Genomic DNA, 14,818 nt, shown 5'->3' with positions numbered 1-14,818 from the left:
TCAATTGTTGTTACTTCAGGGTTTGTCCTGTTTCATTCACTTGGTTTGAAAATCTAATCAGTTAATCTAGAGGAAGGCATCAGTGGTCATAAGACTGTGATGGCATCTATGACAACAGGTCTGACAAAGAAAGGTAAGAAGATATTTTTGCTCAGCAAGCGTCAGGATACAAATTTCAGAGTATCTGAGCGCTCAGCATGAAATATTCGGTGATGAGGACGAATATGTGGAAAACGAATAGAAAAAAAATCAAAGGCATCATGCAGTATGCACTACACAAGTATGTTCTGAGTAAGGTCTTCAGGGATGGGAAAGACCCACCATGGTTTAATAGCTCTGTTAGAAAGCTCCTGTGCACACAAAGAGAACTTTATCTCAGATTCAAGAGAAGTAAAAGCCTAGCTGACAAACAAAAGCTGAATGAAGCGAAAATGAGTGTAAGGAGAACATTGGGAGAAACATTCAATGACTTTGAAAGTAAAACATTGTCAACCGATCTGAATAAAAACCCTTAGAGGTTTTGGTCATCTATAAAATCAGTAAGTGGGCCAAAATCATCTATTCATTCACTCAGTTACCATACTGGCACTGAAATGGAAGATAACGGAGAGAAGGCTGAAATACTGGATTTGGTCCTCCGAAACTGTTTCACCATGGAAGACTGGAACATGGTCCTGCCTTTCAATTGTCATACCAACATTGCAATGGCAGATATTGAGATAACCAATAGTGGAATAGAAAAACAACAACAATCATTAGTAGTGGAAAGGCATCAGGACTAGATGAGACTGAGTGAGGTTAGCACACTGGACTCGCATTTGGGAGGACAACGGTTCAAACCTGCATTTGACCATCCTGATGTAGGTTTTCTGTGATTTCCCTAAATTGTTTCAGGCAAATGTCGAGATGGTTCCTTCGAAAGGGCACAGCGGCTTCCCTTCCCCATTTTCTTCTAATCTGATGGGACTGATGACCTCACTGTTTGGTCCCCTCCCCCAAATCAACCAACCAACCAGATGAGATAATTATAAGATTCTACAGAGATTATGCAAAAGAAATTTTTCCCTTGCTAGCAATAATGACTGGAGGAAAGTGCAGGTTATTCCCATTTTTAAGAAGGCCCTTAGGATGGATGCACACAATTATAGGCCAATATCATTGACATCAATTTGTTGTAAAATTATGGAACATGTTTTATGTTCAAGAATTAGATATTCTTGGAGAAGAAAAATGTCCTTAATAAAAAAAATTGCTACGGGTTCTGCAAACAGAGATCATGCAAAACTCATCTCACTCTGTTCCTCCATCAGATCCGCAGAATTGTAGAGAATGGCGTTCAGGTTGATGCCGTGTTTCTTGACTTCGGGAAGGCATTTGACTCCATCCTGCACTGACATTTAGTGAAAAAAATATGAGCTTATCAAGTATCAGAGCAGATTTGCGACTGGATTCAAGACTTCCTTGCAGATTGACTCCGTCCTGCACTGACATTTAGTGAAAAAAATATGAGCTTATCAAGTATCAGAGCAGATTTGCGACTGGATTCAAGACTTCCTTGCAGATAGAACTCAACACATTGCCCTTAATGGAACAAAATCAACAGATATAAAGGTAAATGCCGGAGTACACCAAGGAAGTATGAGAGGATCATTACTGTTGACAGCATATATAAATGATCTAGTAGAAAGCATTGGATGCTCTCTCAGGCTCTTCAATGATGATGCAGTTATCTGTAACAATGTAGTAACACCAGAAAATAGTAACGATTTTTGGAATGACCTCTTGAGAATTCATGAATGGTGCAGGCTCTGGCAGATGACATTAACTAAATATAGATAACATTTTGCCCATATATAGGAGAGGAAATCTGTTACTGTATAGCTACACTATCGATGACAGACATCTGGAAACAGTATCTACCATAGAGGATCTAGGAATAATTATCCAGAGAGACCTTAAGTGGAATGACCACATAAAACAAGTAATGGGAAAGACAGATGCCGGACTCAGATTCGTAGGAAGAAACTTATGGAAATGTAACTCATCCATGGAGGAAGTGGCTTTTAAGGTGCTTGTTCGAATGATTCTTGAGTATTGTTCATCTATCTGGAATCCCTACCAGATAGGACTGAAAGAAGAGATAAAGAAGATCCAATGGAGAGTGGCACATTTCATCATGGGGTCATTTAGTTGGCACGAGAGAGCGTTACGGAGATGCTCAACAAACTTTATTGGCAGATTTTATAAGAAAGGCATCAGAGATAGAATTACTACTGAAATTTTGAGGGAGCACTTTCCCCGGAAGAGTCAGACAACATATTGCTTCCCCTCACATGACTCGCATAATGACAATGAGGAGAAAATTTGAGAAATTAGAGCCAATACAGAGGCTTACAATCATTCTTCCCATGTGCTGTTTGCGATTGGAACAGGATTGGAGGGCTCAGTCATACAAAAAGTACCCTCCATCACACACCATTAGGTGGCTTGTGGAATATGATGTAGATGAATAATTTTCTTCACACTGTGCCCTCCAGATGCATATTAAGTTCAGTAGTCATTTTCTTGGCAGTATTCATCAAATCAGAGATAACAACCATCCTCCTGTCCCTATCTGTAAGTTTAGGTTTTCTATCATTTTGGTGCTCAGCAGATCATATTTTCCCATGAACTCTGTGTGGTCTTAAGACACTAGATACATTGTGTGGACATACTTTTAGCATATATTTGTGAGAATTTTGCCATTGTTTGAAGTCTGTAAGACGTGATCTTGCATTAGATCAACCCATCATCATGAAGATGATCTACTGCATCCAGAAACCTCTCTATGGTATAATGAAAGGAATGAGGATACCATAAAACATATGTTAATCATCAAGACACATACTAAATTAAGTAATGAAAATGTTAAATATAGTAGAATACTAGTTGATTAACTGAAGATTATAACTGACAACTCACTGGATGAGGCTGTATCAGTTGTGTTTCCTAATTTTATTCTGGTGTTGAAAAAGGAATGAAAACAGTAAACGATCATCACATTGGGAAGTCAGAATTATTACAGAAATCAGTAATTGGTGAAAAAAATTAGGAGTGTTATGGGGAATGCACTGAATATTGGGACTGAAGAGTGGTGAAGCAAAAATCAAGGTGATGAAACCATAAAGAATGGGAAATAATAATGGAACAGTTGAAACAGATTAGAGAAATAACAAAAAACAGACAAGCTAATGAAGAAAATGTTAATGTATGCTTTCCAGGCATATACAGCTGGCGAAGAGTATACTCGTCATCTTCGCCAGAAGAAGACGAGTATGTCACTCGTCGAAACGTCGCAGTTTGAAGAGACCGCCACCCGGCTTGAAGCCCGAGGATTCTTCGCCAAGAAAATGTTATTGACAATATGTGGATCACAGTCCTGGTGCAGTTTGAAGGACATATTTATTATGCCAATAAAATTTAAACAAAGAACCTTCCATGTCATTTCGATATCATGAAGCTATCAAAAAAAGAGAGAAGCTAATAATGATTGAATGCATTGTAGTGAGAAATATACGAGGGTAATCCCAAAAGTAAGGTCTCCTATTTTTTTGTAAGTACAAAGACCTGTTTATTTCTACAATGGTTTATATCGGTATACAGCTTGAACATTGAACTATTTTTCGACATAATCATTATTTCTGTCGATGCAGTTTTGTAGAGCTGAATCGCTTTCCGGCCAGATGTTCTTTTAACCTAGGGAACAGGTGGTAGTCACTGGGTGCCAAGTCAGGACTATAGAGTGGGTGGGTGATTATGTTCCACTGAAACTGTTGCAGGAGAGCAACGGTTTGCTGAGTGATGTGTGGGCAAGTGTTGTCATGAAGAATGCGTATGCTCTTGTTCAATATTCCTCTTCTCCAGTTCTGAATTATCCATTTGAGTTTTTTCAGAGTCTCACAGTACCTGTCAGCGTTAATTGTGGTTCCAGCGATTCAACTCCGATGACGAGGTGAAAGAAGAGGCTTATAGCTTTCTGAACAGCATGACAGTGAGCTGGTATGACATGAGCATACAAAAACTGCCACAGCATCTACCAAAATGCATTGATAGAAATGGTGATTATGTCGAAAAATATCTAAATGTTCAAGCTGTAAAGTGATGTAAACCATTGTAGAAATAAACAGGCCTATGTACTTATAAAAAAATAAGAGACTTTGCTTCAGGGATTAACCTCGTATATAGGCCATGGTGTGGTTATAACCAGGAAGCCACTGAGAATCAAATTAAGCTACGGAATATGCAATAAGAAGAAAATTTATAGTTGAAAAATATTGTTGTAAAGGAAATTGAAGGAAGTGGAGTGCTTTGGCTAGAGTGCCCTGCAGTAATTGAGAGAAGAGATGGCCCGAATAGCTGCAGACTGATAAAGCACTTAAAAGACACCCAGAAACAAGACTGTTATAGGAATTGAAAAAAAAAAAAAAAGCTGAAATCAGGGAGTGGATAACACTGTGTACAGTGAAGCAGTGTCAGATAGAGCAAAGTGGCAGCAGATCATGAAATTTGCAAATGATGTGTAAACTCCTTGATCATTGTGGAATTAGTGAGTGTTTTGGTGCCTTCTTTGTTTAGTGCTGTCAGTGTTTGTACTAATAGGTTATGTATTTCTTTCCTGTTTATAACTTTTATCCATCATGTGTCTTGTTACAGCAAATGTGGTTTTGTTGCAAATATGGAGTTTCTGTTGTAAGTACTCAGATCAAAAATTTGTCCTTATTTATTTAATAATTTTGTGTAATGCTTTAATGAAAACATATATTTATGGTTGACGTTCTGTGCTCTTGATTTTAGAACAAGCCTCAGTTGGTTGACCCAATAGATTTTGAAACTTTCATTTTAAAAAACAAGACACTTCTCCAAAATGATCCTCAGCGAGAACTATTACTTTATCCTGCTGATGATGTGTCTGTAAGTAATAAACTTAACTTTAATACATGTTGTTGAATAGTGGGATTTAGTGCTGAATTACTTAGTTTCCTGTGCTGTCTTGTTTTGTTTTAGCAAGTTGTGCTTCCTAGACGATACAGGACAACTAACCATAGTGTGCCTGTAAACTATGAAACATCAGATTGCTGTTTGTTTACACGAGAATGTTTGAAAAGTTATACTTGTAACTGGAATCTGATCCATTACAAATACAGTGCATATTCTGGAACATACCTTGAGTTACCTAAGTGAGTGTTATTTTTTATGTATTGGATCTTATGAAGCTTTTGTAATAAAGCTAATGAGTGGTTACCTGTAGATTGGTGGCATTATTATTGAATTCCTACACATGTTAAACATTTGTCATGTGGGTAATGATGTTCCCAGAATATTAGCCTTTTCTCTCTCATTTATGAAGTATCCATTTAATAGGCTTCCTGGAACATTTTTGTGTCTTTTCATAATAAAAATTCCTTGTATTTTCTTAAAAACTAAAGCAAACATGTATTTTGTCAATAATATTGGTTCGGTAATGTCAGAAGATGTTAAGAACTGCACCCATTGCCTTCTTGATATTTTTTTCAGAATGTTAAGTGTCAGAGATGAATAATATGTCAAATACTTGTTTTAAGTGCAGTTCACATCATGCAGTATTTATATTTGTTGTTCCTTAATATTATCATCCAGCAGTTACAACTAATTACATTCTTCTTTCCTATATTGACCACATTGCATGTGAAGCACACCTTTTTTCTACTCCCTGATTAATTATTTAAAGGGGCCAGTAAAACTGTACATGGTTAAACGTATTCTCTTTGTACTAATTTTACCATTTTTTTATGAGAACTTTTAATCACTTTTGTTTTACAGGATTCTAAAATCGGAGGAACTGAAAGATGAGGTGTATGAAGTGGATACGGATGCAGATCAAATTGATGAGGTAGGGCCTAGTATTTATAACTTTAGAGTGTCTAAAAATCATGGCTAAACAGTACATATTTTATTACTTATTCAATAACTTTTGACAAGATGGTCTTAGAACTATCATAGTTATTACGGTACTCGCTATAAATCATGAATGTGACATAATTTTCAGAAGAGAAGTTGGCAGTGGTGGCCGATGATCACTTGCTATAGCACACTACCAATGTTGCGCTAAGATTATCTCATTTATCTTTGAGTGCAAGCTGGAAATTGCACACAAGTTACACCATTCCTCTTCAAATGTGAGCTGGAAATCGTACAAAAATTACACCATTTTTCTTTGAATGTGGGCTGCCATGCAAATAAAATGGACAAAAACATGTTTTGTAGCTCTCTCAGTCTGTGATAACTAGCAACCAGCGCCGAGTGCTGAAATGATGGTCAGCCACATTACGATCCAACTCATAGAAGGGATGCAACTGACTGTTTCTGACTGTGCTTGCTCTGGTATGGCTGTATCCTTGCTGAAACTGAGCATGTTATCTTGCTCACAGCATATAAAGCATTGTGCAAGCAACATGGCAAATTCTCTAGGTGTTGCCAGAGAGGCTCTTTTCGAATAGATCTGTTGAGAAGAAAGTGATTGTTTCAAGTTGGTAGAATATTTCACCTGAGTCAGGTCTAGGAAAAGATGAAACACTCTCTAAAGATTTACAAGTAGAGTATGGGGGATTTCTTAGCAGCTGTTGATGTATCGGTCCTGTAGTGCAGTGGTTGAGTATATCTAAGCAGTCCAATTTATATATGAAACATTAATATATTCAATTTAGTTACAATTACTACCCTTTAAGTCAAAAGGCTATAGGTGGTGGTAGAAAAAGTGAGTCTATGAGGAAATTTAGTATGAAAGTGTATGAAAAGAGTTGGATCTATGGATGTGATGTTGGCAATGCACTTTTTGTTTTCTGTGTTTATTATTTGGGAACTGTGATGCATGAGGTACGGGGGGGGGGGGGGGGGGGGTAAAGAAATATGGCTGAGCTGAATGGTTACCTGTACACTAGCTAACCCACTATTCCATATTGACCCTACCCCTAGCTAAATGAGGCCTGATCCGAAGTTGATCAGTGTTCTCGTGTGTGTTTGTACACCCACACTGCATGTGGCTAAGCATTGTACTTCCATAAGATTGCTTGTGAAGTTGCCTGTGGGAGGGGCAATACTCTGCGCTCCAAAGCTTCTGTTACATAATAGATGGAGTTAAGATTGTGGGATTGAAGAAAGTATGATGCATCCAAAAGTGTCCTTAACACTCCTTCTTGGCATCTGTGTGATAAATTACTCAAAAATGCAGGCTGACATGTTGTAGTCACCTGTGTACTAGTTAACATTATGCAGTCACTACTATAGAGCAGATTGAAGCAGGTCTCATTCAGGAAAGTTGATTTGTCACTTAATATGCCAAAAACATGACAAGTGACCATTGCAGTCTGCTTTTTCTTTTTAATGGTTTCTGAACAGTGAAAACCAAATCAAGTGCATTCATGCCACCAGTCAGAGCCACACATTTACTGGTTTTACATGCACATTGTGTATAGCAGACTGCCCTGTATAAGCCACAATGTCATGATATGATGCAGTCATTTCCTGGTGCCTGATCATTCCAACCTTTCAGTACTAACTCATATGTTGATATAGCATCGTTCAGTATCATTGTGGCTTACTGGCACTTAATTTCACGTTTTCTCTTTGTTTGACAGCCTTCCACTGACTAGGCTTGGTATAACAGTGATCTTTCCACTCAAATAAGTTAAGATGAGGGAGAAGGGGGTAGGATGTGGCAGTATGTGGACTATGTTCAGCAGTCTGTCACATATCGTAATTCTACTGCTCATCTTACAAATTTGAACTCATTTAGAGTAGTCCTTTGCAATGTAGTAATTCAATAAATGTCCGTGTATGTTGTGCCTTTAAACAATAAAAAGTTTGTTTGAAAAGTAGCTTCCTGGCTTGATAAGTTGGTTATAATGACAGGAACTTAAAGAATAATATCAAATAAAATCTGCTTTATACCTTTGCAGTCCAACAGGTGGTGTGGAAGCGGCAGTCCACAATCCATTGCAAATTCCCTCTTATCTCATTTTCAGTGAGAGCTGTGTGGCCTCTAGTATACGACATAGCTCTCTGACACATTCTTTTTCTTAACTGCAGAATGAGAGTTTTTTCTAGCATGGATGCTTAAATTGTGCCTAATTCATTTTCTTTTCCATCTTTTTTTCCACGTGGGTTCTGGTGCTGTAAAATATTTATGATAGCTTCTGTGGAGGAAAAGTCACACTATGTATGCCTACAAACACAAAGAGTGTGTACAATACCATTTTTGGTTTCAGCAATAAAAAATAATGTTGAATACTTCTTGAACAGCCCTTGTAGTTTGTAGATAGAAACTTTGTAAGATGACTACGATATTATACAGTTTATGAAAGAATTTGAAACAATGTTCCTTTCTAGTTTTACTCCCAGGAGGCTCACATCTCTTTTGCGAGTACGTGCTTGCCGCCACGTGGTCCTGTCCATCGTAGTGCTGTTTCCCTGTCCTTGCTGCAAGTCTATCCATCTACTATTACACTATGGTCTTCTTGGTGCCAATTATGCTTAGTTTTGGTTTATCTTCCAGCATTCTACAACTTTTCTTAACTATATGCTCCCCAAAGTTGGGTTTGACCTGCTGTTTATTTTCCAGATTCCCAATGTGGCTTATATTCCACATTAGCCATTGTGGTGGGGGTCATCAAATACCTGCACAGTGGTAGCTCCCTTACCATGCAGGGATCACACTGTTAGTATCAAAGCTGGAAGCTCCCCAAGCATGATGGAGAAGTAACACACCCCTCCAGGATGGGGTCATTTGGGACACTCCCTTCCCAGAAATCTGCTGATCTGCAACCAGATGCCAGCCAATGGCAGAAGAAGCAGGTCGTATGACTTTGTGTTCCTCTTTTATCCCAGACTCTGAGGCAGACAGGTCCTCGCATACATTGAAATCATCTAAGGTGAAGAAGGGCAAGAAGTAGTTCTCTGCAAAGGGAATTCTATGGGCCCGATGCCACCGGGCTCTGCATGTTCTGCCTCTGCCTCTGTTTCCAAGATAATGTCCATAGTGGCTCCAAATGCCCCCCTCCCCTCGCACACACACACACACACACACACACACACACACACACACACACACACACACACACACACTCACACACTGTGGTTTGCCACCAATGTGTCTTGATGCCATCTCCTCACAACCGGTGGCAGCAGTCAGCCCTGAGACATGTCCTGCCTCCTTGGTTCCTTCGTGCCCCTACAGAATACTGATAGCATAATTGTCCAGTGGAATTGCAGCAGTTTTTTGCACCACATGGCTGAGTTACATCAGCTCTTATTCGTTTCCTCTTTTTTTTGCATTGCTCTTGAGGAAACTTGGTTCCCAGCAATGCGGATCCCTAGCCTTTGTGCCTATTGGGGCTGTTTTAATCGCTCTGTCTTTAGAGTGTCTGGTAGTGTTTGCACATATGTTCTGGACTCATCCATAGTGAACATGTGCCACTCGATAAAACTTTGGAGGCTTGTCCATAGTGAACATGTGCCACTTGATACAACTTTGGAGGCTGTGGCTGTTCATATGAAGATGTCTCCAGAATTTACCATCTGTGATGTGTGTCTTCTTCCCGACAATGAAATGTCCTAGAATGTATTGTCTGTGCTGTTTACTCAGCATCCCCAGATTTCCAATATTGGGTAACTTTAATGCCCACAGCCCCTTGTGGGCTGGAACTGTGTCTACTCACCACCATAAAGCTGTCAAAAACTTGCTTGCACAGCTCAGTATTTGGCCCTTGAATACTGGTATTCCCACACACCTTTGTGTAGCATATGGGTCTTACTCAGCCATTGATTTTTCCATTTGCAGCCCAATTGTTCTCCCCTCCTTCCATTGGTGAGTCTGTGATGACCAATGTGACAGTGATCATTTTACAATTAATAAAATATTCTGCATCATTATGCTGTAGTTGAATGGATTCCACATTTCAATCCAATGTTTTGTCCTCATCTGCAGAGAACATTTCCAAGGGGGTTTGTAACTTCTTCGAGTGTCTGATTCACACCTAGGGTCGCTAATGACTGCAGCAAAATTTCATTTTTACGCTTGCTCCCACGAAGTGATGTGACTTCAAATGTGTTGAATACTCAAGTGCAATTGGCCATTGTCAATTGCTGTCACCCATTGTTGCTGTCAACCCGTGGTGGGAGGCTGGTGCATGTTTGAAAATGTCCTCTGCAGATGGGGACGAAACGCTAGATTTAAATGTGAAAGCCATTCGACCATGGCATAATAGCCCACAACGTTTTGTGAAACGGGACATTTCCAGTCATGAAAGTTTGCATTTTATGGTGATCATTGTCTGATTGTCTTGACCCTTCCATGATGTCACTCGCATAGGGGGCCAGCCAGAGGGGCACTTAACAAAACTGATTGGGATTCATTTCATCTACCATCACCTTTTAGCACACTGCCACATGGTGTGGCAGTGTGATATTGGTGTGGCTCACCAGAGTGCAAGTGAAGAAATTCTGTTTGCAGCTGCCTTAGTGATCTCCTCTTCCTCAGGACTTCCCTGTCTAAAAAGAGTACCTTCATTGACCCCTGAAATCACTGTGGTCATTAGGGATCACAGACAGGCTCTCCAAAGCCATAAGTGACATCCATTGATGCAGCACCACATTGCTTTCAGTGGCTCCATGCCCAGGTTTGCCACTTCATAAAACAACAGAAACGAGAATACTGGAAATTCTATGTTTCTGACATTGGACCATGAACCGCTCCCTCACAGGTTTTGGTGAAGATTCGATGCCTCTGTTGTCACCAGTCCCTTACAGGTGTTCCTCGTATCTCTCTGAATGATGGTGTCAACACTTACCTAGGTACTGGCACTAAATATTTTGCTTTGAATTATGCTCAAATCTCTAGGTCTGATAATTATCACCCTGCATTTCGAATCCTCAAACAGCAGGTGGAGTGAATTCACTTACCTTCCACAACATGTCCCCTGAAGCCATATAATGCTCCGTTCAGTGAGTTGGAATTCCTCAGTGCCCTAATCCTTTACCTCAACACAGTTCCAGGGACTTACCACATCCAATGCCAGATGCTCAGACACTTATCAGTGTATTGTCAATGTCATATTCTTGTCATTTTCAACCATATCTGGAATAATGGTGAGTCCCTGTCTGAAAGGCGAGAAAGTGTGATTTTCCCGGTACTGAGGTGGGTGAACACCCAATTTAGAGAGAGAGGTGCTGCTCAATTAGCCCACTAATTTTCTCTACAGGCTACTGAGACGTATGGTGATCCAACAGCTCTTTTGGTACCTTGAGTCTCAGTGTCTTGGATCTGTCCCAGGGCAATTTTCGCTAAGGCTCTTCTACTGCTGACAGTTTGTTTGGAGTCTGCTACCCAATCAGTTTTTGTTCTGTGTCAACGTCTTACCACTTGTCTTCTTTGACATGGAAGAGGTTGACGACTCCATGTAGAGCCACCATGGCCTCGTTACCTTACACGAGTGGGGCCTCTGGGGCCCACTCCTGATGTATTTGTGAAACTCTTGTCACACTGTACATTCTGGGCTCAGGGCTCAAGTTGATGCTTCCCAAGCTGCACCCCCCCCCCCCCCCCCCTCCCACATATGCAAGATAATGGGGTCCCTCAGAGCTCTGTATTGAGTGTGCCCCTTTTTCTAGCAGCTATCAATGTTCTGACTGCAGCTTTGGAGCTCTTTCTGTGTGTTGACAATTTTTGCTTTTACTATTGCTCCTCTACCCTGAGTGTTGCTGAGTGCTTACTTCAAGGTGGCGTATGAACTGTGCAGTCTGGGCTGTCAACTATGACTTCCAGTTTTCAGCTGCTAAGCCATGCATCACACACTTCAGTTACTGTCATACTGTCCATCCACACCCTGAATTTTACCTCGGCAACCAGTTGCTCGATGTGGTGGAGTCTTGTCACTTTTTAGGACTGGTCTGTGATGCACAGTTACATGGCTTCCTCATCTGTGCAAAGCAAACATGCTGTTCGCACCTTAATACTCTTTGCTACCTCAGTAACACCAGCTGGGACGCTGACCACTCTTGCGTTCCTACAAAGCTCTGATCGTGTCTCGTCTTGATCATGGGAGTTTGGCATATGGGTCAGCATCATCATCAGCATTGCAGATGCAGGACCCAATACACCAGTGTATGGTCCAATTTGCAACAGGTGCCTTTTGGATCAACCAGCCCTGCAAGAAGCCTACTTTTGGAGGCTAGGGTGTACCCTCCTTCCCCTCTACAGGTCAGATGCCAACAACTGCTGCTCACTTATGCGATACACATTCACTGCTCCACTGAGAGTCCAAACTACTGTATCTTTTTTTCCTGGTAGGGAGATCACAAAGCAGGTCCAGTGCTGGAATTGTGATTGCAGTTCACATACAGGGGCTCTGCCCTCAACTCCAGCTACCTCCACTGTCCCCTTTTATTAGGAAGCAATTATGTACGCCTCCTAAGGAGTCGACTCTGTCCTCGAACGTGTCTCGATCTGTCGTTCAGAGCAAAAGACTCTGTTAATCTTATGGTTTCTCGCTGCCACTTTTTGCCTGTCCTTGATCCATTTCTGGGTTTGGAGGTGGCTCTACAGTCGACTGATGAAGCAGGTTTGCCTAAATACCTGCAGGGTTCAGTCAATTATGCTCTCTGCCAATTGGGTGCAGTTTATTCGTTTACATCAACTGAGCCCTCAGCCATGTTCATTCTTGCATTGCCAAGACATTCTTAATTGTCAGTGACTCCCTGAGTAGTCTTCAGGCTATTGACCAGTGCTACCTTCGACACCCACTGGTTGTGACTATCCAGGATCTTCTTGGTGGCCTCCACCAAGCTGGACAGTCATCTTTTGACAACAGGTCACATTGGGATCCTGGGAAATGAACATGCTAATTAGTGGTCCAAGTTGGCTACTAGAATGCTGACTTTGGAAATGGGGGTACCAAAACTGGACCTTTGAATGACTCTACTCCATCAGTTGTTTGAGGATTGGAACACAAATTGGTGTGCTACTGCTATGGTTTTTCCGAGTAAGCTGTGAACCATAAAGGAGACCATGACAATGTGGCATTCTTCCCTTCGTGCTTTTCACAAAATCAACATCGCTTGAAAGGTATTCATTGTCTCTGAGTGCTGCCAACATCATGCTGTCCCTAGATGTGAAGTACTACAAAAGGCTTGTATTTACTATATAGCAAGTACTTCTGTAAGTACTTGTTGAGGTGTTTACACTAGAACAAAATCTTACTCAAGTTTACTTGTTCAAGTCACTGGGGCGAGTTTATTTCAGGAACTTTCTGCACATAGTTGTTGCAGAAGTGCAGTTATTTTTAAAAACCAAAGCAGTCTTCTCTGTTACTGTAATATTGTTAATGAATAACAATCATGATGAAACACAAAAATAAAAAAAATAGACAAAAATGTTTGAGAGCTAATATTGGTGTTACCAAGAGACTATTCAGTTAACTATAATCAGAGCATTTCATGTAGATTAAAAACTTTGAGGATGTCGTGTGCAAATTTCGAACATCTCGTCCCCTGCATAATCAAATATTCGTTAACAGGAAACACTGCGGCATAGTATCTCATCGAGAAACTGCTTTTAATTACTCTTCAATTTTTGCAAGCAGTCTTTACTGATTATATCATAAATGTAATGCATTTATGTTTACAGTAACACTAAAAAATCATCAAAAATTCCACTTCTGGCAAAACAAATTGATTGGTCAACTCATTTTGCACTTCCTTGACTGGTGGTTCTTATTATATGTGGGTTCCAGTGGTACATTTGTTTCACCTTATTCATTTTTAACACTGGCATTTTTGCACAATACTGAACACACACAACTTCTTTAAGTTTGAGAAAAACTTCCATAAAATGACAAATTCGGCAAGTATTTGCAGCAAGATGTAAGAAACTAGAATGAATTTTTACCTTACAGCAGAGTGTGTGCTGATTTGAAGCTTCCTGACAAATTAAAACTGTGTGCCAGACCGAGACATGAACCGGGGAACCCAATCTGGCACAAAGTTTTAGTTCGTCAGGAACTTTCATGCCAGAAACTGTTTTCACTATCTTGCGAATTTCTTGAAGTTGACGATAATACTGGATGTCAAGGGAGGAGGGAGGGGTGTTTGCAGATATGGTTATTCCTATATCCTACCAAATTCTGTGATTGTATGGGTAATGCATCATACCACGACAGGAAGTTCGGCAGAATGCCTAATAGGTATGATTAGAGGATTACGATGTTGGAGTGCTTGCGAGACAGGCAAATAAACAATGGCTCAAGGAGGAAGAATGAACTGTTGCCTAAAAAGGAAAACAAACTAGCCATGAAAGTGTACATTGTGGATAAAATCGCTGAGAGTAGAGGCCACAAAATAGTCCATTTACCACCCTACAACTGTGATCTAAATCTGATAAAACTGTCATAGGCCAACATAAAATGCAATTTCAGGGAGAACAGTGTCACTGGTGACATGTCAAATGAAAGACTGCAGAATCGTGTTAATGCTGCTTTCCATTCAGTTACTGCTCAGGATTGCCAAGGTTATTGCAGTGTAGCAGCTGGAGCAAGAGCACTGGACACTAGATGGAATAATGGTAAAGATCATTGATTCCATCAATACCGTGCCCTCAACCTATGATGATAATAATGATGATGATGATGATCTTGAATCAAACGTAAATGACAGTGAGCTTCAGTGAACATCATTTTGACAGTTCTTTCAGGCACAGTTAATTACACTTTATGCTGTGCTGTGTTTAATAAATGCTATGTGCAAACAGATT

The 14,818-nt window shown here is 40.3% G+C and overlaps 1 protein-coding gene across 2 annotated transcripts in view; it reads left to right on the top strand.

Annotated features, from left to right (window-relative positions):
- The window catches only part of LOC126273114 (dedicator of cytokinesis protein 9), a 319,479-nt gene that overhangs the window by 20,879 nt on the left and 283,782 nt on the right, over window positions 1-14,818 (top strand). For both annotated transcript variants that reach the window (XM_049976565.1, XM_049976564.1), the window contains 3 exons: window positions 4,834-4,950; window positions 5,044-5,216; window positions 5,839-5,908. In XM_049976565.1, the coding sequence (XP_049832522.1) occupies window positions 4,834-4,950; window positions 5,044-5,216; window positions 5,839-5,908 (360 nt within the window). The remainder of the gene's footprint in view (window positions 1-4,833; window positions 4,951-5,043; window positions 5,217-5,838; window positions 5,909-14,818) is intronic.

The sequence above is a fragment of the Schistocerca gregaria genome, chromosome 5 (assembly GCF_023897955.1).
Source record: "Schistocerca gregaria isolate iqSchGreg1 chromosome 5, iqSchGreg1.2, whole genome shotgun sequence".
Lineage (NCBI taxonomy): Eukaryota > Metazoa > Arthropoda > Insecta > Orthoptera > Acrididae > Schistocerca > Schistocerca gregaria.
The sequence above is the reverse complement of the archived record's forward strand: the minus strand, read 5'-3'. Positions and strand labels throughout refer to the sequence as shown.